Below are 25520 nucleotides of genomic sequence, written 5' to 3' on the forward strand. Positions count from 1 at the left end.
TCTAAGTCAATCAACATGTCTAAATGTCTATAACACTATCAACATTAACACCTCAACGGGTCAACAAATCAAGTCTAAATACCTTAAAGCATTCTCAACATCACACTTTTAACAACATACATCTATATGCATTACCCTAAGTCAATGGATATATATCTAACAACATTAACTATCTTTATATATTATTCATGATCAACATACATATAACAAATATCACCAGTCAACATATAACATGCAATAGATTCATCTAATCTATTAGTGTTCACAATTTAATCATGCAAACAACTCATTATTACCAGTTAAGCCACGCTTGACGCCACTGAGACAAGAAACTCTTTATCTTGCCCACATTTGGCGCCATACATATGCACTTCATGTGGATTAAATAGAGACCTTTAGCTTTCATGCCTAGTTTGGCAAAGTCCAATGCTCGGCCCTAAACCAATCTTAGACAATTTTCTCTCTTTTCGCCTGACGTTATTCCTTTATCATCTGATGTCAATCAAACCCGAGACAATTCTCTCACCTCATACCCAACATCATTCAAACCCCGCTTGACTTGATTTCAACCTAAGACAATGCTCTCTCTTTACGTCTAGTTTCACTGATCCTACATCCAGTATGAGCTAGATAAACGCCCCTTGGTTGAAGCCATGCTTAACACTTAAAAGGCGCACCCAATGTGATGGTTAGTTGTGCACATAGCAAACTCACGAATTGGCACATAACACCTAAAAAATATAAGTTCTCTACATGCAATACCATATATATATATATATATATATATATATATATATATATATTATCCACAACCCATTTCTCATAAGAAATTCAACATGCAACAATATAATATTAAACACCATAATTCGTCTCCAAGAACCAAAAACACCAAAATCTCAACCAAACAATCATTTCACCTTCGAATCCATTCATACAACCATGAATTTAGCACATCAAAATCACATGCAACCCAACCATCTAGCATTAATTTGAATTATAGCTTCTGCTACCTTTGAAAATCTCCAAATTGGCAAGAAGAGGAAGAAGGAAAAATGAACTCCAAGCTTTTCGAAGCCCCACACCACTCCTCAAAAAGACGATCTTTGGTTAGGAGCCTCTGATCAACACTCAAGCACTAACCAAAAATCTATCTCTCTCTTGAAAAATCTAGAAAGAAGAAAGAGAGAAATCAGAACTCCATAATTTATCTCTCTAGTCTCTTTATAGTGTGTTTGGATGAGAAATTTTAAAAATTCAATAAATTTTAAATTCTTGGTATTTGAATTACTTTGATTTCAATTTCTATCATTCTTTAAATATTTTGTTTGGATGAGTCAATTCAAATTTCTTAAATTTTAAATTGTTAGGTTGAATATGATAATTTGATTCTATCATAGTAAAATTGATTTTAAAAATATATTTATATGTTGAGATTTTTAAATTAAATTTTATAAAAATAAATATTAATCCTTTTTTAAATATTTAATAATTTTAAAAATTAATATTAGATAATATTTAATAATTTTAAAAATTAATATAAGATAATATTTAATAATTTTAAAAATATTTTTGAATATCCAATAATTAAAAGAATGAAGAGATAAGATAAAATATATAGGTGAAATAAGAAAAACAAATATGAGGAATTTCAAATTCTCTCATTTTTTAGAGAATTTGAAATTCTACTATTTTAAGGAATTTCACAAATGCTTGGATTTCAAATTCTTTGTAAATTCCTCATCCAAACAAAGCATTTCACCTCAAAGAATTTGAAATTCTTCAAATAAATGAATTACCCTATATAAATTCCTCATCCAAACACACCATTAAGGTTCTCTTAGAAGTGAGTTTATGAGACTTAAGTCTAAAAAAAAAAATTATATACTTCTTCCCTAGAGTCAGATTGAACCTCTACCCATAAAAGTCTTTTAACTTCTAGAATCTCTCGATAATAATTATAAAATGACACACATCACATAATTATTGATATAAATATAATAATTAAAAAAAATATATAATTGTGCAATTTTTATACATTATTTTTTTAAAAATAAAATAACATTTATAAAAACTAAAACAAAATAAACTCTTGTATATTAAACATGAACTCCAATCTTACGAAAACAAATGTTTTTAGGTGTTTTTCTTCAATAAGAGAGTTTGTAATTTTTTTTAATTCTTCTCTAATTCAATTTTTTTTAACATAATTATTTATAAATTAAATATTAATATTTTAAAATAATTTATCAATAAAAAATTTATGTTGTAATACAAATTATTTAGCATAAATATAAAATATAATTTATATGTTTAAAAATATTTATTTATAATTTTTTTAATATAATGTATATATTTAAATATGATATTTATTTATTTATATAATTTATTACAATATTAATTATATATAATAAATATGAATGTGTATTTTATATACTAAAATATTAATATTTATTAATTATAAAAAATGTTAAATTACATAGATCAAATAGATATTTAAATTTTGACTAATGTTTACCATGAAATCAATCCATAAATAATGATTAAAAAACACCAATAAAATTACATGCATAGCTATAATAAATGGTTTTGAAGAATACCATTATCACTTTTAGTTTAATAATTTTATCTCTCAATTTAGAAATACTAAAATTTGGTTTCATTTAATAAATTTTAGTCGATCGGTTAAATGAGCCATCGATATATATTTAACGGTTGTCTTAATTTTATATATAGATTGGAGTACTCTTTATACTCCCTTATTTTAATATTATGTTTTTTACTTATAAAAAAAAGATAATAATAAAATTCAATCATTAATTCAATAATAAAAACATCTCATTCAATGTATTTCTTTATTTCTTTCTTTTAGACTCGATATATGTTTTTTTTTTTCAGTTATAACATGAAACAACTAGAATCCCCTAGAAAAACATGTATGAGTTATATCCACTTTTAGCTCATTAATTACAAAATTTGGAGAAAAATTAAATATATGATATTGTCTATCTAAAATTAAACTATCCTTTAATAGTTTCTTAGCTATTTAGTTGGCTTTGCTAAAAATGTGTTTCTAAGTGATCTTTTCACCTGAGTCATAGGTTTCATGAATTTCTTGAGTAAGTTTGAAATACAAATTAAATCTAACACATGTTTAGAGTTTTAAATTTAATTCTAACATGTTTCTAAACCTTTTAAAATAAGTTGTGCACAATTCTATTCAATACAATTAATCACACAAAGGTTTCTAAATCCCAAATTTCCAGGAACATCAAATAAATACCAATACACAACACATCACATCATTAGGGGTGATCAATCACACAAATATGATTTTTCAAGGTATTTGTGATTCATCCAAATTCAAAATAAAGAAAAACCATAAATCAAATGAGGATCTAAGGTCAACCTCTTTACTCATGGATTATGCTACATCCATGAGCAAAACCTTCTCACATTCCCTTCCCTCAAATGATGGAAATATAACAAGAGTTGAAATAACTCACTTCTCATATGAGATTCTCCTTAATACTATATGATGACAACATATTTTTAAAGAAAAAGTTATGCAACATAAAACAAGATTTAGTCCTTTTTTTTTTTTTAAGTCCATTTTTGACACTCATATTTTCATAATATTATTTATTTATTTTATAAAATATTTTCATGTACATATAATATAAATAATTTTATTATTGAGCCGCATGCAACACTTGTACTATAAAGACACCATTTCTCTCTAAAAAAAATTAAATAAAAGTTGATTATTTTGCTTAAAAAAATGTAAATTTTTTCCTACAAATTCCTAAATTCACAAAAAACCTTATTATTTGCGAATATATTACTCGAGGATCAAATTTTTTTCAAAATTCACAAAAGAATCACTTTTCCTCTGTGTTTTTGTTTAAAACCTACCAGCTAGAATATAATAATAGAAATACTAAAAACAACATTTACTGTAGTAGTTTTCTTTGTGCATTAAATTTTGCAAGAAAAATCTCTAAATACACATTTTTCTAAAAAAACAAACTACAAAAATTGACAATTATATTGCAAAAAGTTTCCTTTAAATTTCAAAATTCACATAAAATCATAATCAATCAACCAATAGTGGGAGTATATACATGAAAAATTAGATTCGTTCTCATTACTGTTTGAATTTTCCTACTACTAAAAAATTGCATAAAACTTATTGTCTATGAACAATTCTTTTATAATTAAAATTTAAGAAATTTTCCTATATAATTAGCGAAATTCTAATTATACAAAACAGTTTGAAATTGAATTGCCTCTTCGCTGCCCTCAAAAGTTATTCACAAATATTTAGAGACACCTCTAGCAAAACACAACAAGTTTTGTGTCCCCATGCCTCATGTAAATCTAAAATGGGCATGCATGATCATAAACTACACATACTTATATTAGTTTTTGGTTATACTAGCCATGATCAAGTAAACTAGTGGTGGTATACTATATAGAAATAATTCAACCCAAAAATTAATGGGCACATCATAAAATTAAACCGTAGAGAATCGTCAACGTTTGTACTGTGCACCCTGGATCTACATGCTACTACATGGCAACGAAAAGGATAACTTTAACACGACACCCGAGAAATTCAGCTTGTCTTTAATGGGAAAACCCTGTAGCCATTTTTGAAATCTTTTCAGACATAACGATAAAATGTAAAACCAATGTTACCCATCCTTCTCCATCGTTGCTTTTTTTTGGAATGGATTAAAATGAAATGCTAGTTTGTTAAATTTAAAACATGATTACAAATAAAAAAAATAAAATTCCACCTCTTTCGGATCATAGAAAAATGATTTTTTTAATAAAATGAAAAAAAATGCAATTAATATTATGCAACTTCACGAAAAGAGCTAAGAGCTGACTTCGAAATAATCAGCGTCTTATGTAGGGCACTTTGCATTAGACGAAGATAAAGAAAACGTAATTTGTCGTTTTCATATTTATATTTGTACGCGTGGAGAGAGCTGAGCTGATAGCAGGACGTTGCAGAGCATAGGAGCATCTAGAGAGGTTGGCTATGTCTACGATAACTTTCAAATTGATTCTAGAATTATCACCATCACTTGCTTAAGATTGCATTTTTTTTTTCAAATTCAAAATCATTTTAAAGTCAAATGTAATTTTTTTACATAATCTTAATTAAGAATCATAATAATCTTATCGCTAGCATTTAATCTTTTAGAATTAAAAAAAGTGAAATGAAAGAAATGTCATACATTTTTTCTTCTACTCACTATAATATTGATACGAGCTTATAAGTTTCAAAAGAGCTTATAAGTTTTAAAAAATAAAACACTCATTTAAAAAACACTTAAAAAATGTTTTCATTAAAAAAAATAGCTCCAAAACTCCTAGCAACTATTTTAATTAAGAATAATTTTCTTACACACTAATTTTTTAAACACTATATTAACACCTTCGATTTATTTTATTTTATTTTTTTTACAACATATCACCTATTATAAAAAAATATGCTTGAGACAATTATTTTTAAATAGTTAGCCACATTCTTTAATAAAAATTAATTATCAATAAAATTATTAAAAACTTTATACCAACATCATGGTAGACGAAAAAAAATATCACCTATAATTTATTTTTCTCTTTCGCTAAATGTTGAATAACATTTGGGATGTCTAAAAATATTTGTTTTTCAATTATATTATCTCGTGTCCTTTTCATTCTTATCGAATTATAAGCTTTTCTTTTCTTTTTATAAGAATCAATCTATCTTTTATATTAATTATTTTTTAGCATATATATATATTGATTATGAGTCATTTTTTCTGAATTTAATTGATCCCACTTTCATTTTTTAAAATAATCATTTAAAGTTGTTATATAAAATTTAGTAAACAAAATAAAAATTTTCATTTTCTATAAAACAATTATGATATTTTCTTTTATAGTCTCTTTCATTTGGAATTATTTTGATTGACTTAGCTGTAAAAAACTTGTCAAATTACAGTAGTATGCGCATGACTTTTTTGTTTAAGATGTCATTGTAAATTTGTAATTCTTTTGGATCATAAAAAAATACTCTGTTTATTTTTTGTTCTATAATAAATACATATTAATTATTAATGTGTAAATTGAAATTAGATGGGATGTAAGAATATAATTAAAAAAGAAAAAAAAATAAATGACAAAATTTTTTTTACTAAAAAATAAACAATTAAAAAGAATATGAAGTCTTTTTTCTTAGTCACATTTTCTCATAAATATTACTTAAATTAAAGATGTTATTTAAAAAGATAAAGTATAATAAAAATAAAGTAATTATCAATTTCTTGTCACATTAATCATTTATAGTGAGAAAGATCTCCCTCCCAACTACACACTGTGCTTTCATAAAACTTAATCCTAAAATACTACTACTATTTGTTATGAACAAATCCAGTTCATCAAACCTAACACATGTTGATTTCCCCTTAATTGATTAAAACAACATAGCTATGTGTGATATCACCAAATTTCATTGGTAGTGATAGTTTGTTAATATGTCACAGTAGTTGACAGAAGCTCAGCTGAGGCTTAATGGTGCCCCTTTTTGTTTTACATCCCAATCAATAGTTATAGTTAGTCATCATCATCATCGACAACCACAAAGGCATGCTGCCCTAGTTCAAATTCACACTTGCACCTTCATCTCTCTCCTTGCACAAGCACAACACGCCACAAAACCGTTACCATTTCGGGCACTCCCAGTTCCATCCTTATCCTACCTCCGAATGCGTCATCACCGCCATGTATATAACGACGGCCTCTTCCTCTGCCACTTCGCTCCTCAGAGCAACCAGGCCCAAACTCTTCTCTCCCTCACCTTCTAGAACCTTCGCTTATCCACGTTCCTTCGCTCCCTACTCCTCCCGCACCTCCTCCGCCGTCACGCGATCCTTGCGCGCCTCCTTTCCCCGCTGGAGCCACCGCCTCCATCGCGCCTCTCCTCAAATCAGAGCCGTTGCTCCCGCCGCCCAACGCTTCCGCCGCGAAATCGCTACCATGGGTGCGTGCTTCACTCCTCCTTTCTCACACTGTTTTGAAGCGCTTATTTTACTTTTTTCACCTAATATTTGTTCATTTCTCCAATTCCGTTTAGAATTTTGCTGTCACATATCCGTTTCTTGCATTCTGTTTACCGTTCCGACACGACCGTGCGTTACACACACACACGATATCCGTAGTGTGGTTTGCATATCTTATTATCCAGCTGTCATTGTGTGAATTTATATTTGTAACATGTATTTGAGTTTCTAATGTGTAGTGCTGAATTTTGTGTTCTGGTTGTTGTTCATTTCAGCCAATGAAAATCCTTTCAGCGGAAACTTGACGAGTCTCCCCAAGGCTGGTGGTGGCGAGTTTGGAAAGTTCTACAGTCTTCCTTCTCTCAATGATCCGAGAATTGGTAACTTCAGACTTGATAACTTGGCTTAGCCTGATTTTGTTCGTGGTTTGAATCCTGTTATTTGTAGAATTGAATGCAATGGTGTCTTGTTTAAAGTAGATGATGTTGGTAATTTCGTTTCTGGATTATCTGTGTGACAGTTCTGTTACTGATGGTATCAACTTTATGCCTGCCTAACAGACAGGTTACCGTACTCCATCAGAATTCTCCTTGAATCTGCCATTCGTAACTGTGACAATTTTCAAGTCAAAAAGGAAGATGTTGAGAAGATTCTTGACTGGGAAAACACTTCTACGAAGCAAGTTGAGATTCCTTTCAAGCCCGCACGTGTTCTCTTGCAGGTATCTTGTAAACTTCAGTATGTTGTTATGCCAGGGGGCCTTGATTCTGTGTTTTATTCTTATGAACTACTTTCCTCTCCCCAGGATTTTACTGGAGTCCCTGCTGTTGTTGACCTGGCTTGCATGCGTGATGCTATGAATAAGCTTGGAAGTGATTCAAATAAGATCAACCCTCTGGTATTCATCTTTCTTATCACTAGCATGTGCTTGTGTTCTGTATAAATGTATTGATCAAAGTCACCAAAGAGATTTCAAAATTTTAACTCCACATCAGGGAGTGATACATGTACCTTGAACTCATAATTACCACTGTAGTATTAAAGAAGTTACCTTTTGTCTGGTAACTTTGACATATCTAAATGTAATCATTTTTCTCATCTTCACCTTATAAAAGTTAAGTAATTGATATCACTGAAAAATATTTTCCTTTATAGTTAGCTGCCCTAGTTTATTGTTATAGCTTTTGGTGGGGTTTGGCAATCTTTGAAGTTAGGGTCAAAACTAAACTAGTCAAGGTAGAAGTCGTTTCTTAAATTATCAAATTAGACTTACATGTCTAATATTTAATTAATTTAATGACACACACACACACACACACACATATATATATATATATATATATTTATATATATTATTGTTTGGTGAATCTTTTGTAAAACTTTAGATAGTAGAGGGAAAATAGGAGACTCTCAGTGGGGAAACTTCATTTAAATAGGAATTTTGAAAATTCTTCTAAATTAGTTTGACTTAAAAGTGCTTCAAAGTTTGAGTGATTACCCAAACAAAATTTGTTAACTACATACCAAGTAGTTATTGGGATTTTGGAGTTTGACAAAATGCTGTATTAGACATGTTATCCTATTTTTGGTTTGTTAGAAGTGGTTCTAAGCTGCAATTGTGGACAGGTTCCTGTTGATCTTGTCATTGATCATTCAGTTCAAGTTGACATTGCAAGGTCAGAAAATGCAGTGCAGGCCAATATGGAGCTTGAATTTCAGAGAAACAAGGAGAGATTTGCTTTTCTTAAATGGGGTTCAACTGCATTCCGTAACATGCTTGTTGTTCCTCCTGGTTCTGGTATAGTACATCAGGTAAGTTTGGAAACAAAGATGCCAAATGATTTCATGGAATTTAATTGTTCTTTTAATCATTAATATTGGGCACTTGTTGTTTGATGTCTTGAATTCCAGGTCAATCTTGAATATCTTGGAAGGGTTGTATTCAACAATGAGGGCTTACTCTATCCTGACAGTGTGGTTGGGACTGATTCACATACAACTATGATAGACGGGCTTGGTGTTGCTGGATGGGGAGTTGGAGGCATTGAAGCTGAGGCAGCAATGCTTGGTCAGGTACATTACCTTGTGATCTTAAATCTTGATATATATAAATGTGTTATGCAATGAATGTTAATCTTTATTCTATTCAAAACACTACTGAGTACTGATTAATGAATTTTGATGGAATATTTGACTCATTAGAAGGATTTGCTTATTTGCTTTATCTTGAAGTGTGATGATAAAATTGCTGTGCTATGATACTTAACAGCCTATGAGCATGGTTTTGCCTGGTGTTGTTGGGTTCAAGCTTTCTGGAAAACTACGTGATGGTGTTACAGCAACAGACTTGGTTCTAACTGTGACTCAAATTCTCAGAAAGCATGGTGTTGTGGGGAAATTTGTAGAATTTTATGGTAATTAAGTTCTCTTTAGGCCTACTTTTGCATATTTTTTCTCCTTTTTTTCAGCTTACACTGATTGTCCTTGCTAATTAACAGTTCTTTGTTTTGTTCTCTAGGTGATGGTATGGGTGAATTATCTTTGGCTGACAGGGCCACTATTGCCAATATGTCTCCTGAATATGGTGCCACTATGGGATTCTTCCCTGTGGATCATGTTACATTACAATATCTCAAGTTAACCGGAAGAAGTGATGAAACTGTAAGTACCGGATATTAACTCATTATTTGCTGATGTGAAATGCTTATAAGTTATAGATCTATTGATCTTCATTTTCTCTTGATACATACAGGTGGCCATGATAGAATCTTATCTCAGGGAAAACAAACTGTTTGTTGACTATAGTGAGGTAATATTAGTAGAATGTCATTACCCTATACACCCGTTCATTTTGACAAAATAAAGTATGTATCAATGTTGGATGTATAGATTGCTAATTTATTTTCCTTAAATTCAGCCCCAACAAGACAGGGTGTATTCATCATATCTAGAATTAAACCTTTCTGATGTTGAACCATGTATGTCAGGTCCAAAGAGGTAAGATCCTGTGTCATTCATGTGTTGCTCTGTATTGTATGTAGGTTTATTTCAATTTTTATCCTATTGTTGATGTAAAAATTATATTAAATGACATTCTTTGTAGACCTCATGATCGGGTGCCATTGAAAGAAATGAAGGCTGACTGGCATGCTTGTCTTGATAATAAAGTTGGGTTTAAGGTTAGTAGTACTGTAATATTCAAAAACTTTTTTTTTTATTTTAAATTTTAATATTTTGGTCTTATAAGAAAATGTTTTTGCAATCCATATGTTGAATTAGCTGTTGATAGTTGTAAGAAAAATTACTATTTCTTACCCATTTGGTTTTGTGACAAAATTCTAATTGGGTTCGTAGTCTCACTTTCAGTATTTGTCTGCTGTAATGGACAAACTAATATATAAGCTCATAGATTCAACTCATAGACCTTCTACTCATAGATTCATTGTCATTTGCAAAAGTCTTTAGAATATATAAGCTCCATTTTTGTAATGTTTCATCAACTCACTCAATGCCTTAAGCAGCAATGCTATCTTACTAATATAATTAATCTTCATCAACGTCAGTTCTGTTCCATTCACCTGTTCATTATATTTATCAACTTTTGGTGGCTCTCACTTGCCTGAGCAGTGAGCACCAAGCTACTTTTTGTTTCATTTAAATATAAATTTTTTTTAACTATTTTTGTTTCATTTAATGATTCTCTCTCTAATCCCTCCTTTAATACATGGCCTTTCAGTTACACTATATCTTTTGGTATTTATTACAAGGACAATTTAGGAAGAACATTATACAATTAGTAAAATTTAATTCTGATAACTAATTTCTTTAATATGTGTAAAATCATTTTTTTTTTTGGCTTATCATAGAGAACAAAGGGAGTAATAATGACTGAAGACCACTTATGTATGATATGTATTCTTGCCTTTGAAAAAGTCAAGTCTCTTGTTCAGAACAACAACAATGATGTCAAAGCCTCTTTTGGGTTTTCTATAAATTCTTTCTTTCTTATCCTGTGAATGGGTGTTTGGGAGATCCATGTAAACAAGTGGAGGGGATCTAAGTACCTACACAATATTTTTTCTTCATTGTAATTAAATATGCTGAAGTGGAATCATCCTTGTTTCATTTACTGTTGTCTGATGAGAACCATACATGAATATAAGCTACTGCATTTCCTAAATGTTCTATTTAAATGCAGGGATTTGCTATACCAAAAGAGGCACAAGGAAAAGTTGCAAAATTTGATTTCCATGGGCAGCCAGCAGAGCTCAAGCATGGCAGTGTGGTGATTGCTGCAATCACAAGCTGTACAAATACATCAAACCCAAGTGTCATGCTAGGTGCTGGTCTTGTTGCAAAAAAGGCTCATGAGCTTGGTTTGCAGGTTAGGCACGAATATAGTAATATAAAAAAGCTGTAACAATGCTACTTCTCTCCTTTTCAGGATGAAGTCCTTACCTACTGGTGTCTGTTTTTGCTTCACATAATAAAGTTTTTTGTGGTCATTTTCTTTTCTTGATTGTAATTGTTGCTATTTTCACTATTTTGCCAGGTCAAGCCTTGGGTTAAAACAAGTCTTGCTCCAGGCTCTGGAGTTGTTACAAAATATTTACTCCAGAGGTATTTTGTGCTTCTTATTAGAATACTTATGCAGTAATTTGTATTATATTGTAGTCACTTCCCCACTGTACAATTTTGGGAAAATATGTTCTGATATTTTATTTGTTTCTATTTTTATGGCAGTGGACTGCAAAAATATCTAAATGAACAAGGTTTTCATATTGTTGGGTTTGGCTGTACTACATGTATTGGAAATTCAGGAGAGCTGGATGAATCCGTTTCTTCTGCCATATCAGAAAATGGTCATATTTTTTAACAACATACAATTTCTTTAACTGAAGCTGATTTCTCCACAAGTCTTAGTTTTCTCGGACAATATTTTTCTTGTTTGTAACTTATATTTGCCTTGATTTGGGTTCTGTAATGCAGACATTGTAGCAGCTGCTGTGTTGTCTGGGAACCGTAATTTTGAGGGCAGAGTACATCCATTAACCAGAGCCAACTATCTTGCCTCTCCTCCTCTAGTTGTTGCTTATGCTCTTGCTGGCACGGTATGTTTGTCTAATTCATATTCCTGATGTGTACATGATTTTTTTTGCTTCTTCTATCTTTTTGTACAATATTATCTGATTTTTATCTCTCTTTGTATGGGGAAATAGTTATTTGATTCGTTGTTAAAAATAAATAAAACATACAAATCATAAAATTCTTGCATGCAAATCCTAAACATTGGTATTGACTGCTAGTTTCCTGACTTTCCTCATTCTCATTTGTGTATGCCTGAATGAGTATACTTGAGCTATGTGTAATGTATTTGGACTCAAGTAGAGTATAAATGCATTGTACATTTCCTTTCTATTATTCTCAATTTTCTCATAACAAATATGGTGGCTTTATTCTAACTTTTTGGATACTTACATCCAGAAGTCTAGTTATGGACTAAACATACAATAATAATTGCATGTCTGCCCACATGATACATTAAGGGCGTGTTTGGTTTTGATAAAACTTTTTCTGTTTTCATTTTTGTTTTCACAAATAATTACAAAAAAAAAATGCTATTTTGTTGTATGTTTTCAAAAACTTGTACAAGCAGTACGGAAAACAATAAAATCCTGTTTTCAATGTTCCTTGTACAAATTTTTGAAAATAAGAAATGAAAACACAGAATGTTTTCTTGAACCAAATAGGCCCTAATATTATGGTCTTTGTTTTTGTGTAGCAAAAAAGAACTTGACTATGAAATTTGGTATTCATAAATTTTTCCTGACTCTGACGGATAATACCATATCATGAAAATATGTGCTAATGTTCTATTGATTATTTGATTATTGAGGCTGAGATTTATATAGAACCTTCTTTAGTAGGAAGAATACTTATTTTTTATTTATTTTTATGAAAATGATGATGAAATTTAAGTTAAAAAATAATAAAACCTGAAATGTTGTTGGACCTTCATATGCCTTTGTGTCAAATTTCCAGGTTGATATTGACTTTGAGAAGGAGCCAATTGGGACAGGGAAGGATGGAAAGAATGTCTACTTGAGGGATATCTGGCCATCCACTGAAGAAATTGCCAAGGTAATTGATACCGAATTTTGATAGATCTAAGCACGATAAACTGCTGGAAAGCTTCTTCTATTTATGAAACAAGAGGAATTTCCACCGAAACGGTGGATATGTATTGGATACTAGAAGGCTATCCTAGTAAGAATAATGAAGAAAATTGCAAGAAAATATCTCCTAATTGCTTGAACTGAGACCAAGCCACATTGACTATACTTCACATCAAAATTCTCTTTCCCCCTTATAACTAGCTTTACCTACGCCTATCCTTCTCTCTCTTCCATTTCAGTAACTAACTATCCTTATCAAGGTCCTTCATGTGTCCCTTTATTCTTTCTAGTGGAAACCTTTCAAGTCGGAGGGCCCTTGACTAATTTGCCCATGCCAACGGACCCTTTACCTAGTGTGGAGTGTGGACTATCAAATTTTCTTATTATATGAAATTTAGTCTAAATATGCATATGTGCGTACACAACATTAACTTTGGGTGACTTTTTACTCCTAGGTTGTCCAATCCAGCGTGTTGCCTGACATGTTCCGAAGTACATATGAGGCTATTACCAAAGGGAACCCCATGTGGAATCAGCTACAAGTTCCTGCTGAAACTCTCTACTCATGGGATCCCAACTCAACATATATTCATGAACCCCCATACTTCAAGAACATGACCATGGATCCTCCTGGACCTCATGGTGTAAAAGATGCTTATTGCTTGCTGAATTTTGGTGACAGTATAACCACTGATCATATTTCTCCTGCTGGAAGCATCCACAAGGACAGTCCTGCTGCTAAATACCTTCTTGAGCGTGGGGTGGAACGCAAGGACTTCAATTCTTACGGAAGTCGTCGTGGCAATGATGAGGTGATGGCAAGGGGAACTTTTGCCAACATTCGCCTTCTTAACAAGCTCTTGAATGGGGAAGTTGGCCCAATGACAATTCACATTCCAACAGGGGAAAAACTGTACGTGTTTGATGCAGCAACGGTGAGTTATGTCCCACTCAAACAGGGCATGTTTTTGTTTACTGCTTTCGAACTTTTCAAATGGCAAAACATACTGCATTCTATATGATATTTTCTAGTGCTGATGTTTTTCTATATTTATTTTCAAAATACTAGCAGAGAATGTCTTTATGACAATATTTTCTAAATGTAACAACTATCGAGTCTTGCTTGTTCAAAGAGATGATAGAGGCTTCTTATTATAAGCACCGCAAAGCATGATATTCTAACTAGGGCATGTGAGCATTACCCCTTGATTTGGTAGTAATACTCGTTTAACTGGTGGAGTAGGGTATTATTGTGGCTCTAAATCCACTGCGTACTGTTCATCAAATGCAATTCCCTCTTTTTCTTCTCTGAAGAAAAAAGAGACTTGGTGAATCCCATTGTGTCAGAGAAATAGAGAATGTGATAGACCATAATTAATTTTAGCTCTATTAAGTTTCTAATTCCCTGGAATTGTTGTCTCATGCCAGAGATACAAGGCATCTGGGCAAGACACCATTGTGCTGGCTGGAGCTGAATATGGTAGCGGGAGTTCTAGAGATTGGGCTGCCAAGGGTCCAATGCTACTGGTGAGTTCTTTTATATAAATTGCATTTTCTTTCTTAAAACATAAAGTTTAATATTCCTGGTGGCTGATGACGCGAGCCTTTCGATAATAGGGAGTCAAAGCTGTGATTGCTAAGAGTTTCGAAAGAATTCATCGCAGTAATTTGGTAGGAATGGGTATTATTCCTCTCTGCTTCAAAGCCGGTGAGGATGCGGACACATTGGGATTGACTGGTCATGAACGATATACGATTGACCTCCCAAGTAAAATCAATGAGATTAGGCCTGGCCAAGATGTCACAGTTACAACCGATAATGGAAAATCTTTCACCTGCACAGTACGCTTTGACACTGAGGTAATTTAAGCATTTCATTGATTTATTTATTTTTTAAAGCTTTTTTTATTTATGCTTGCATTCTAGAGCTACATTGTTGAGGTTTGGATTAGTGCTTAACATAATGCTGTCGTATTTTCAGGTTGAACTTGCTTACTTCAACCACGGAGGCATACTTCCATATGTAATAAGGAACCTCATTAAGCAGTGAAGCCATTGTATTTGTCGATGGAAAATTCCAAGCTTTTCAAGTTGTAAAATGTGAGAATAATTTTCCGAGTGATAGTAAAATATCCCTTTTTTGGGGAGATTTTGACATTCTTCAAAGTTTGTTTATTGTTAGACCAGTAAACACCGATTAATTTGATTGTGTGATAACTCTGCCCCTTGAAAATGGGGACAATTGTGTAAGCCAACGTGAAGTATGAATCGTACCCATTGCTCTTGCCACTCGGTCTGCTAAAGACGAAGGGTTGAGGTAGTGAATACTGAATAGTATTTCTTTTTCTAATGCTTCGTTTTTTGTTGATATTTTATAAGAAAGAAAACATTTTTTTTTACTAGTAAGAAAAAGACATTCCTTAAAACAAGAATAATAAATATTTTTATGAATACTTGTTGTAGTTTCAAAATAAAATAAAAAAGAAAAGAAAAATAATGAAAAGTTATTTGTAAAAAAGATAATTTTAGGAAATTGTAAAAAAAAAAATAAGAGAAAAAATAGTTCATGTAAAAATAAGAACAGAAAGCAGTTATCATAATGGATATATATATATATATATATATATATATATATATATATATATATAACTATTATAAAAAAGATATAGATGTAATCGCTTTTTAATCTCTATTTTTTAATGAATTATTATACTTTCAGATATAAAAAAATCTTAATTTTTTTTAAATAATTATACACAATTTTTTAATATTTTATTAATAAATAATTATTAGAAGTACGAAGTATCTCTACTCCTCTAGTATATATAATGGTACAAATAACATGTTAAAATACTAATAGAAACTTATTATAACTTACTACTAAATAAGTTTATTTTTTTGGATATTTATGAGGAATTTTTTTTCTTCTAAAATATTATTTTTTAAATTTTTTTTTACAGAAATGGACCCTCTCACAATTTATTTACCAAAGTAAAACCTTTCACTGTACAGGTTCAGTGAGTTTTGACCTGCTGGTGGTGTTCCAAAAAAATTTACATAAAATATCATCCCGAAAATGGTACGTCAATTAGGGTTTAGGGTAATTTTTTTTAGTTTAGGGCTAAGTTTTTGTATAAATTACAAATTTTTTTGACTTCTAAATCTTGTACCATTGAATTCATTGATATGAAAACTATTAAAATAAGTTGGTTTGGTAAAAAATTTCCAAAAAAATTCATAAAATATCGTCCCGGTCAGTTAAGGTTTAGGATAATTTTTTTTCAGTTTAAGGTTAAGTTTTTGCATAAATTACAATTTTTTTGACTTTTGAAACTTGTACCATTGAATTCATTGATATAAAAACTATTGAAATAAGTTGGTTTGGAAAAAAATTTCCAAAAAAATTTACATAAAATATCGTCCCAAAAATGATATGTCAGTTATGATTTAAGGTAACGTTTGTCGGTTTAGAGCTAACTAACCTATTTTTTTAGGGTTTAGAATTACACACATGGTTAGGGTGAGGGTGAGGGTTAGGGTTGGGGCTCAGGGAATCAATTCCTTCTTCTCATAACTGCACTAACACTTGGGGTCCAAGGAATCAATTCATTCTTACTTGTGGAGTTCACATGGTTTGGAAAAAATTTTTCAAAAAAATTTATATAAAATATCGTCCCAAAAATGATATGTCAATTATGATTTAGGATAATGTTTGTCGATTTAGGGCTAACTAACCTATTTTTTTAGGGTTTAGAGTTACACACATGATTAGGGTGAGGGTTAGGGTTGGGGCTCAAGGAATCAATTCCCTCTTCACGTAACGTGCACTAACACTTGGGGTCCAAGGAATCAATTCCTTTTGACGTGTGGAGTTTAGATAATCAATTCTTATTGACAATTACATATTTTTTAAATTGTTTAAAAATTTAAAATTCTTTTTTTTTAAAATATTTTTTAATAAAATATTTATATAAAATATATTTTATTCACAAATATTATTAATATTTTTAAAAACACATTTATTTATAATACATACTAACTTATTAAATTTATAAAATTTCCAATTAATAATTTATTAAATTTCTAATTTATTATAAATATAAGTTAATAAAATTATTATTTATTAACATTATAAATTATTACATTTATAACTTATTAAATTTATAATTTAACCTATATTATTTAAATAATACAAAACCTATTTTATTTAAATATTACATTTTTTTAATTTTTAAAAACTATAAATTCTTTTTAAAAAAATTCAATTTAATAAAAACAAAAAAGGTAAAGGCCGCTCAGAAATCGGCTCCCTGATAATCGAATTCCGGCAGCCAAAAAACAAAATCGGAACACTACTAGCAGGTTAGAATTCAATTTTTCAGAGACCGAGTTTTAAACTTGCACAGTGAAAGATTTTACTCTGGTAAATAAATTATGGGGGTCCATTTCTGTAAATTTTTTTAAAAAATAATATTTCAGAAAAGAATTCCATTTATGAGACCTTAACAAATGGTAACTTTAAGCTTTTTTACTCGTCTAAGGATTTTTTGTTGTCTTCGATAAAAATCATGTTAGAAACTTTAAGAAACTTGAGAATAACCACGATAAAAAAATTAGTGCATGTTTGAAAACACGTTAAAAACATGAAAATTACGTAATTCATCCTAGAAAACATGAAAACTATAATTATTAACTTCTGATTCAACGTGAAAAATCGTGTTGAGAACATGAAAGCAAACACACTCTTAGTAAGACAATTAATATGACCGAATAAATGTTATAAAAATCATCAAACATAATAAAATAACAAAATAACCATTATTTAAGGTTCTCGAATTTATAATTTATAGTAAAGTAAAAATTATAAACTCGAGAAGAACCACATTTTCAAAAAGGTTTCCTCATATAAAAAAAATAATCAAGAGTTGAGAAGGACTACACCTTTTAAAAGGTTTCAACTACATTTGTTAGAAATTTTATATATTTCCTACTGAAAACTTGAAAAAAAAAAAGAAAAAAAGAGCACTTATCAGTGAGAATTATTTACTGTGCTTATAACAAAAGACTGGAAAATCATGTTCATGAAGCAATAAAAATGAAGCTTTCCTCACCTCACTTGACATTAGTCATTCCTTTCTATTTCTTTTAGGAAAATTCTTCATCCAATATATTCCGAATATATAAAAAAATAATTTAAATTATAAAATATTAAATTAAATAATTATTTTATAATAAATTTATTAAAAATATAAATTTTTTAAAATTTCGGACTGATTCGTTTCATTTTTCGGAACGTGTAGCAATCCTCTTTCTTTTATTGTTATATAGAAAATATTTTCCTTTTCCTGAAATTGTAATAAGATAAAATTTAACATGAAAGAAAAAGATAGCGGAAAGCGTGGATCACGGTGACGTGGCACGTAGCCCTAGTTCACCACATTGGGTCTCCACACGCCCCCAGGCAAAATCCCGAAGATCACATTCACAGCACTCCTTCTTACCGGTCGCTTTCTCTTCTCTCATTTCGTTAGGCGTTCGTAGCACCCAACCACGCCACCATGTCTTGGCTCCTCCGATCTTCCAAGGCCAAGCTCCTCTCTTCCTCTTATGTTTCTAGAACCTTCCCCTCCCATCCTCAGATCGCAGCCCTCTCTCCCCTCCCCGATCTCTTCCACCGCACCACCGCCACCATGCCTTTCGGTACTCTCACTCTCTTCTATTCCTTTATTTCATCATTCCGTCTTCATTTTTTTTTTCATTCCATCGTAAGTGCCATTAGCTTGTAATCAATAAAGCCAAGAGAGTAAATAGCGTTGCAAATTTCATGTTGATCACTGTTTTAATTGAGGATTTTCTTATTTCGTGTTTCTTTGATTTGGAGGAATCGTGTGATTTGTGGTAATGCTCTATGAGCTTAACTGTGTTTCTAGAAGCTGTTGCCTGCTGCTGAGTTCTTTATTTTTCTCATTTCTTTTGACGCCGATGAAATTTCAGTGAAGGAAAACGCTTCCGCTGGAAACCTGACCGGTCTTCCTAGAGATCCTGCGAATAAGCTTGGCAGTGACTCTAATCCGATCAATTCTTCGGTATGTGCCTTTCTCATCTCTGCCGCTCTGTTCTATAGCCGAAATTGCGACTTTGAGATTTCATACGTCTTCATCTTTGTTTTTAGTTGTTCGTGTTCTTTTCTGCTCTCTCAAAAGTTATAGTATGTCTTTAATCGAGTATTTTTTTTATAATATTTTTTGAGCATTTTTATTCATACAATATAATTATGGAATGTAGCGGCTACTCCCAAAAACCTAGTAACCATCATTGACGAGTAATCTTCTGCTAAACCTTCTACGTGATGCTTACTAGGTTGTGATTTCTTTTTGTAGATTTTAGGGAAAAGGTTTTCCTTCTATTGATGCTTGTATTCATAATATGTTGTTGCCAATAAATAGCAAGCTGTGCCGAGGAAATTAAGAGCTAGAAAATGAAGGAGAAATTTTCTCCCCGCAACAGGGCAAGATAGCCTAAACTTTGTGATCTACTTTAAATGTAAATTACCTAAACTGATGTGATATGTTATTATCCAATAAAAACAAGAATCAGATAATAATCCTAACAGCAGTTAGAACCAGATTTCCACACCTTTTCTTCAGTGTATGCATGATGCATCGACTGTCAAGTCTTTCTGATTTGGATAGATTATAGTGATTTCTTATAGCAAGCATTGCAAACCATGATGTCTTGCCAAGGACAGATGGAGCTGTAAACTGTTTGTTATCTTTAGTTTTAGTGGTACTGGTACCTCCTCCTTGGAGGACACAGTGGAAGGTATAATTGCAAATGTAAATGCAGAGTAGAGTCTCGTTTGTTCCAAATACAATTTTCCTTTTTTTTCTACAATACAAATTTTTTTTTTTTGAACTAGTCCATATCATTATGCCTGAGAATGTGATACACAATCATTAATTTAGCTCTGTTTAGTTTCTAATTCCTGTGGAATTGTTCTCTTATGTCAGAGGTACAAAGCTTCTGGACTGGACACCAATATGTTGGCTGGATCTATGTATGGCACTAGAGTTTGGGCTGCACAGAGTCCAATGCTATTGGTGAGTTCCTAAAGTTATCTGAGATTCAGTTGAGTATATTTGGCTTCTGTTACTTGGCTGATGACATTTTCATTCATTAGGGAGTCAATACTGTGATGGCTAGAAGTTTTGAGAGAGGTATGGAAGCTGGCACATTGGAAATGATTAGTCATAAACGTTATATGAGTGACATCCCAAGTAAAACCAGTGAGACAAACCCATCTGGTTTTCGACCGTTATCTCCTCATCTTCCTCTTTATCAGCCCCAACTTTCTTCAACACTCTCAATCTTCAATAGAGTTGCTGGAGCTGCCCTAGCCGGTGTCATCTTGCTTTTTTATATGATATATATTAAAATGGGTTTGATTAGCCTCACCTTTGAATCTTTCTACCAGTTCATATTTTATTCATCAAAACTCAACCTACTTGTCATGGAGATTTCTGCCTTAGCCGTGACCTATCATCTGTATAGTGCAATTCGCCATTTATTCTTATGATTTGAGTCAACAACTGACACCTGCACTGTACTTTTGAACCTGAGGTAATCTATGCTTTCCCTTGATTCATGTTTAGTTTTTTATGGTTGCAATTATTAGAGCCAAGCGTGATCTATAATCAGGCTTTTCAAATAATATGCATGAGGAACCTTTTCTTGCCATGGATTACTGTATAACTTGACGTATTTTCAGGTGGAACTTTGCTTAATTCGACCTTGGAGGTATCCTTCCATATGGCAGTCGTAAGGAACTTCATTAAAGAAATGTGAATTTGCTTTTTTGTAGTTGTGTACTATCGACTTGATAATAATTACAATTCTGGCACGAGTTCGTGTCTAGTGCTGAGCATAACTACATCTATTTTGCACCTGACATTTCTGTCATGTTTTTCGCAGCCCCTCAAATTGCATGTAACTGTTGCATTTAATAAATGCAATTGAGTTTTGGTGACTCTTAAAATAGATTATGGCTTTTTACGATACAAGGCATTATTCATTGCTGATTATATTTAGGAAAAAGTTTGAATGAAATTCAAATCAAACATGTGAGAGAAAAGCACGAGAATAAATTTGAATCGAATAATTATGGCAGTTAGGACTTGTGAGAGGGGAACTTTTTTAAGGCATGAACCACCAAGTAAAATGAACAGTAAAAGATGTAAAATTAAGACAAGAAAGCATAGATAGATAGCAAACGAAGATTTTAGCTTGTATAGCGTTGAAAAGCCTAGCCCAAATACCCCGCCACAGGCTTTTTCAATCTCAAAATTCCAAAACTTGAATGTGGAGACAACAAACGCCATACGACCAGTTTAAATTAGGAGGAAGAATATATTTCTACAATAGTGTTTATTTGGCATGGTTTTATCTTATTTTTGGTGGATTTTGGGGAAAAATCATTGACAAAAGGTTAAGAAATGATATTGTACGGAGAATGGAATAAATTTGTTCATTTTGTTGTTTGCACGTCAAATATAAATCGAGAGAATTAAGCACTATTAAAAGTGAAACGAATGTTTTATTGAGCAACGAACCCACTACTACAAAGACATTATCTCTTTTCTTCGTTAAAAATGTCATGAGCTTATCCCTTGCCGCGAGAGCCATGATAAATTTCTGTAACTCATTAGGCTTTGTTTGGGGGAGAGGAAAGAATAGAAGAGAATAAGAAAGAATATGTGAGAATTGATCTGGTAAGAATTAGTTAAGAAATTGAGTGAAATAGAATAGAATTTGTAACCGTTTGATAGAGTCAGAGTGAAATTAAGTGAGAAACAGAGTAAATTTGATATTTATAATTACTATTTTACCCTCACTTTATAATATAATTAGAATTAATATTTTTTATTTTATATAATTTTACACATTTTTCAAATTTCACAAGAATCTTCTTAATGGGGGAGAATATAAAAAATGACGTGAAATTTACTTGTAATTCTCTTCAAATATCTTCAATCATACACATCTTTTTTTCAAATCCACTCTAATTCACCCTTCCCTATTAAATCACCTCCACCAAACATAGGTTAAGTATATCTATAATCTATATAATCATACATAAAAAAAAATACTTTTTTGTTTAACTGTTTAAACCCTAAACCTTTAAAATACACAAACATACGGAGTGCCTATTCCTTAGTACCGTATAATATTAGACTCTGATGGTAAATGGATCAAAGGTTTCTTCATGGGTATTGGCCAAGCTGACAATACCAACGCAGAATTATTGGAGTTATTGCGGGCTTGCGCATAGCATTGAAGATGCTATTCCATTATTTTATTTATGTATCAGATTCCACTCTCATTTTGGACTTGGTATAGCTACCAACGGTACGGTTTCATAGGTTTTTTTCTATCATCCAGCTTCCAGACTATCAGAGCTTATGGCTAAGCCTTAGAATCATAGATTAGTTCACACATTCAAGAAGACAATTTTTGTGCACACGTTTTAAATAACTAATTAGAATCTTAGATTATTTCAATACTTGTTATATAATTAGAAATTATTAAATTTCATAATAATAACTTAAAAAAATCATGCATAATGTAAATTTTAATTAATTGTTCGTTTAAATATCTTTATAGTAACCACGTATAAACGTGAATCTTAATTACCATTCACATTCTCTCTGCCTAATATATTGTATCGATTGTACAGGCCCATTTTGTTTTTCAAACCATCATGAGATTTGGATCCTTTCCTTGGGGCTTGGGCTGTGTAATGGCAGTAGTAGAAAATCAACCCACACATGAATAATTCACGCCATACTGTGGAAACATTCTCGATGGTGTCTTTTACTCTAGGTATCATTTCATGATATAGCAGCACTTTCTTCGTGCCATCAACGTTGCATACATCGCTCATAAGTTGCTGCACCAATTAATGTCAACTGTTATTAATTATTTTTTGTCTTTGCCTAGAATGTTTTCTACATTTTCTGAAACCGAAACCAACCCCTCAACTGCCCTCACCATTTGAGCTACCCCTTGTCCAACTTCAATAATTTATTAGCATTTTCAGGATGCTTGCGTTATTCATGGAAAATTTAAGTTAATGACATTGTTTTAAGAAAAGGCTAACCAAATGTTCTAAGAGGTTTTTTTTTTTTTTTTTTTTTTTTTTTTTTTTTTTTTATAAAAAAAATAAAAATCATATGAATGCTTCCCAATGAAATTTTGAATAAAGTTATTATTATTAATTCTTCACACAGTGTCCTAGCTAGTAAGGGCACTGAAGAACAAGAACCTTATTTTTATGGTATCAACTTGTAACTTCAGTGGTTAGAATGAGTTAAGAATTAAGATTTAAGCAGAGCAGACCGTAGATTTTGTTAGCTACAGTCATATTAACTACCTTTGGATATTTCTGAAAACAATAGTACATTTCCCATCAATGCGTTGATTGTGATTGAACATTATTAAGATTGATGTGAACTCTGTCACTATTAAATATAACCAAAGTTTCTTTCCAATTTTACTACCCCAACTACTACTCAGCTAGAACAGTTATTACTTATCTGGTTTCCTTGTCTGTCCTCAACACTACATGCGCATGAAAATGACATTCTTTCTTGTTTGTTGTTATTCTTAGTATTTTTATTGTTATTTCCTGAGTTTTTTATTTTTTATTTTTTATATTTTTATTAGAACAGGGAGATGAGTTATGAAGTCTCTAAAAAATTTCTTTCGTCATCTCTAAGCAGAATCATTAATCATGTTTTTGTTGATACTTATAACTGTATTTAAAAGAAGCAATATTTTTTGATGGCAGAAAATTGTAGAATATAACTTTCGGTATGACAAAAAAGTTTATATCATTTAAGAATTATGATAAGGTAAGAGTCGTTTATAAACATAGTTCTTTCTGAAATTATTAAGATACTTTTTTAAAGACAATCACAATAATCCAACAAGCGTGAAAGGAGATAATACACCATATGTGATCATTTTAATAATTGTTCTTGTTTCTTAATGTCTTATCGCAATAAAACTAGTACTTGTTTGGGTATCATTTGGATTCTTTTAAAAAAACAAACCAAATACATTGGGAAAAAAGATATACATGATTTTCTTTTTTATATAAAAAGTCTATTTATTGATAAATATTTTTTTATATTATCTTTTAAACAAAAATTATCATTTACAACAATTAAATTTATTAATATTTATACAAAAAAAAAATCCTACCTTAGAGGTCATATTTACCATAACTTCTAACTAAATTGTATATGTAAAAACTCTTTACACTCCAATAAACATAAGAATTTAACATAAAAAAAAAATCAAAATTCACAAGCTTATAATTAATTAAGTTCCAGATTTCTATGTAACATTGAAACTACTTCATTGATGTGGAGTTCAATACATCAAATGAAAAAAAATAAAATATATTTCATTGTCTATATGTAGTGGAATTACTAACAAAAAGACTAAAGTAAATTCATCAAGCTATCCTCTGGAATACTGTCTAAAGATGGCTTCCAAGAATCCATTCTCTCATCACCACATTCACCAACCTCTGAAATTCTTCCTCCCCTCAACCTCACAGCATCTAACAATTCCTCCAATGAAGTGTGGTGAGCTTCATCCTTGCACCTCAACATCCTCTTCAACTCTTCCTGAGTCATCACCACTCTAATCCTCACACTTCTACAATTACCTTTACCACTTCCTCTCTCACCACCTTCATAAGAACCATCATTCTCTATAATATTGAACCTCACCTTCTTCTTCATTATGCTGCTTTGATCCACCCTTGGTGCTTCCAACTTGGATGATGGTGGAACCTTTATGATCTTCTCAACTTTGGATGGGGTGGTTTCATAGTTCTCACCATGATCTTGGGCTGATATTTTGTTGCTCCTCAAACAGTTCCCCATGTTAGTAGTAATAATAATAATAATGAAGAATCATATATTAAACTTAAGAAGAACAAGGCATGTGAGAGAGGGTATGAAAAAGTGAGGTATAAATAGAGAGTAGGGAAGAGAAAGCACATGGGGTATCCGGTTGTTGCGCCGGGTGATGGAGATTCTCTTGCTTCTTAACATCATCAATTATCTATGCTTTTTTCATAACTTTTTTTTTTTTTTTTGCAGGCAATATTTAAAAATTCACAATCAAAACTATTGTGTTTGTAGAATATAATTTTTCTTGATTAAATATTATTTTAAAATAAATAATTTATGTTTATAAAAATTATGTTTTGTTCATC

At 31.3% G+C, this 25520-nt stretch overlaps 3 protein-coding genes across 3 annotated transcripts; 2 read left to right on the forward strand and 1 right to left on the reverse strand.

Annotated features, from left to right (window-relative positions):
* The first annotated feature begins 6473 nt into the window (after positions 1-6473).
* On the forward strand, positions 6474-15520 carry LOC109814233 (aconitate hydratase, cytoplasmic). Its single transcript, XM_083062037.1, has 20 exons — positions 6474-7036; positions 7331-7435; positions 7616-7776; positions 7861-7953; positions 8682-8867; positions 8967-9128; positions 9325-9469; positions 9574-9716; positions 9808-9864; positions 9973-10052; positions 10159-10234; positions 11254-11439; positions 11608-11675; positions 11799-11917; positions 12045-12166; positions 13098-13196; positions 13687-14166; positions 14660-14758; positions 14849-15091; positions 15213-15520. Exons 1-20 carry the CDS (start codon positions 6778-6780, stop codon positions 15279-15281), a joined length of 2952 nt encoding a protein of 983 aa, XP_082918163.1. The 5' UTR covers positions 6474-6777; the 3' UTR covers positions 15282-15520.
* Positions 15521-18658: 3138 nt separating this feature from the next.
* Positions 18659-21268, forward strand: LOC109814241 (uncharacterized). Its single transcript, XM_020378614.3, has 5 exons — positions 18659-18931; positions 19226-19317; positions 20242-20331; positions 20412-20851; positions 21000-21268. Exons 1-4 carry the CDS (start codon positions 18790-18792, stop codon positions 20805-20807), a joined length of 720 nt encoding a protein of 239 aa, XP_020234203.1. The 5' UTR covers positions 18659-18789; the 3' UTR covers positions 20808-20851; positions 21000-21268.
* A 3285-nt stretch (positions 21269-24553) lies between these two features.
* Positions 24554-25312, reverse strand: LOC109814224 (uncharacterized). The gene has a single exon (XM_020378593.3). It carries the CDS (start codon positions 25183-25185, stop codon positions 24736-24738), a length of 450 nt encoding a protein of 149 aa, XP_020234182.1. The 5' UTR covers positions 25186-25312; the 3' UTR covers positions 24554-24735.
* Positions 25313-25520: the final 208 nt, after the last annotated feature.

Source organism: Cajanus cajan, chromosome 8 (assembly GCF_000230855.2).
Source record: "Cajanus cajan strain Asha chromosome 8, NIPB_CcT2T_4, whole genome shotgun sequence".
Taxonomy (NCBI): domain Eukaryota; kingdom Viridiplantae; phylum Streptophyta; class Magnoliopsida; order Fabales; family Fabaceae; genus Cajanus; species Cajanus cajan.

Bases quoted from the DNA above. Each gene is read 5' to 3' on its own strand.
- LOC109814233 (XM_083062037.1), top strand. From the start codon at position 6,778: ATGTATATAACGACGGCCTCTTCCTCTGCCACTTCGCTCCTCAGAGCA. The intron at 9,865-9,972 runs GTAATATTAGTA...CCTTAAATTCAG, and splicing joins TGTTTGTTGACTATAGTGAG to CCCCAACAAGACAGGGTGTA. The intron at 11,440-11,607 runs GTTAGGCACGAA...CTATTTTGCCAG, and splicing joins CTCATGAGCTTGGTTTGCAG to GTCAAGCCTTGGGTTAAAAC.
- LOC109814241 (XM_020378614.3), top strand. From the start codon at position 18,790: ATGTCTTGGCTCCTCCGATCTTCCAAGGCCAAGCTCCTCTCTTCCTCT. The intron at 19,318-20,241 runs GTATGTGCCTTT...CTCTTATGTCAG, and splicing joins CTAATCCGATCAATTCTTCG to AGGTACAAAGCTTCTGGACT. The intron at 20,332-20,411 runs GTGAGTTCCTAA...TTCATTCATTAG, and splicing joins CACAGAGTCCAATGCTATTG to GGAGTCAATACTGTGATGGC.
- LOC109814224 (XM_020378593.3), bottom strand. From the start codon at position 25,185: ATGGGGAACTGTTTGAGGAGCAACAAAATATCAGCCCAAGATCATGGT.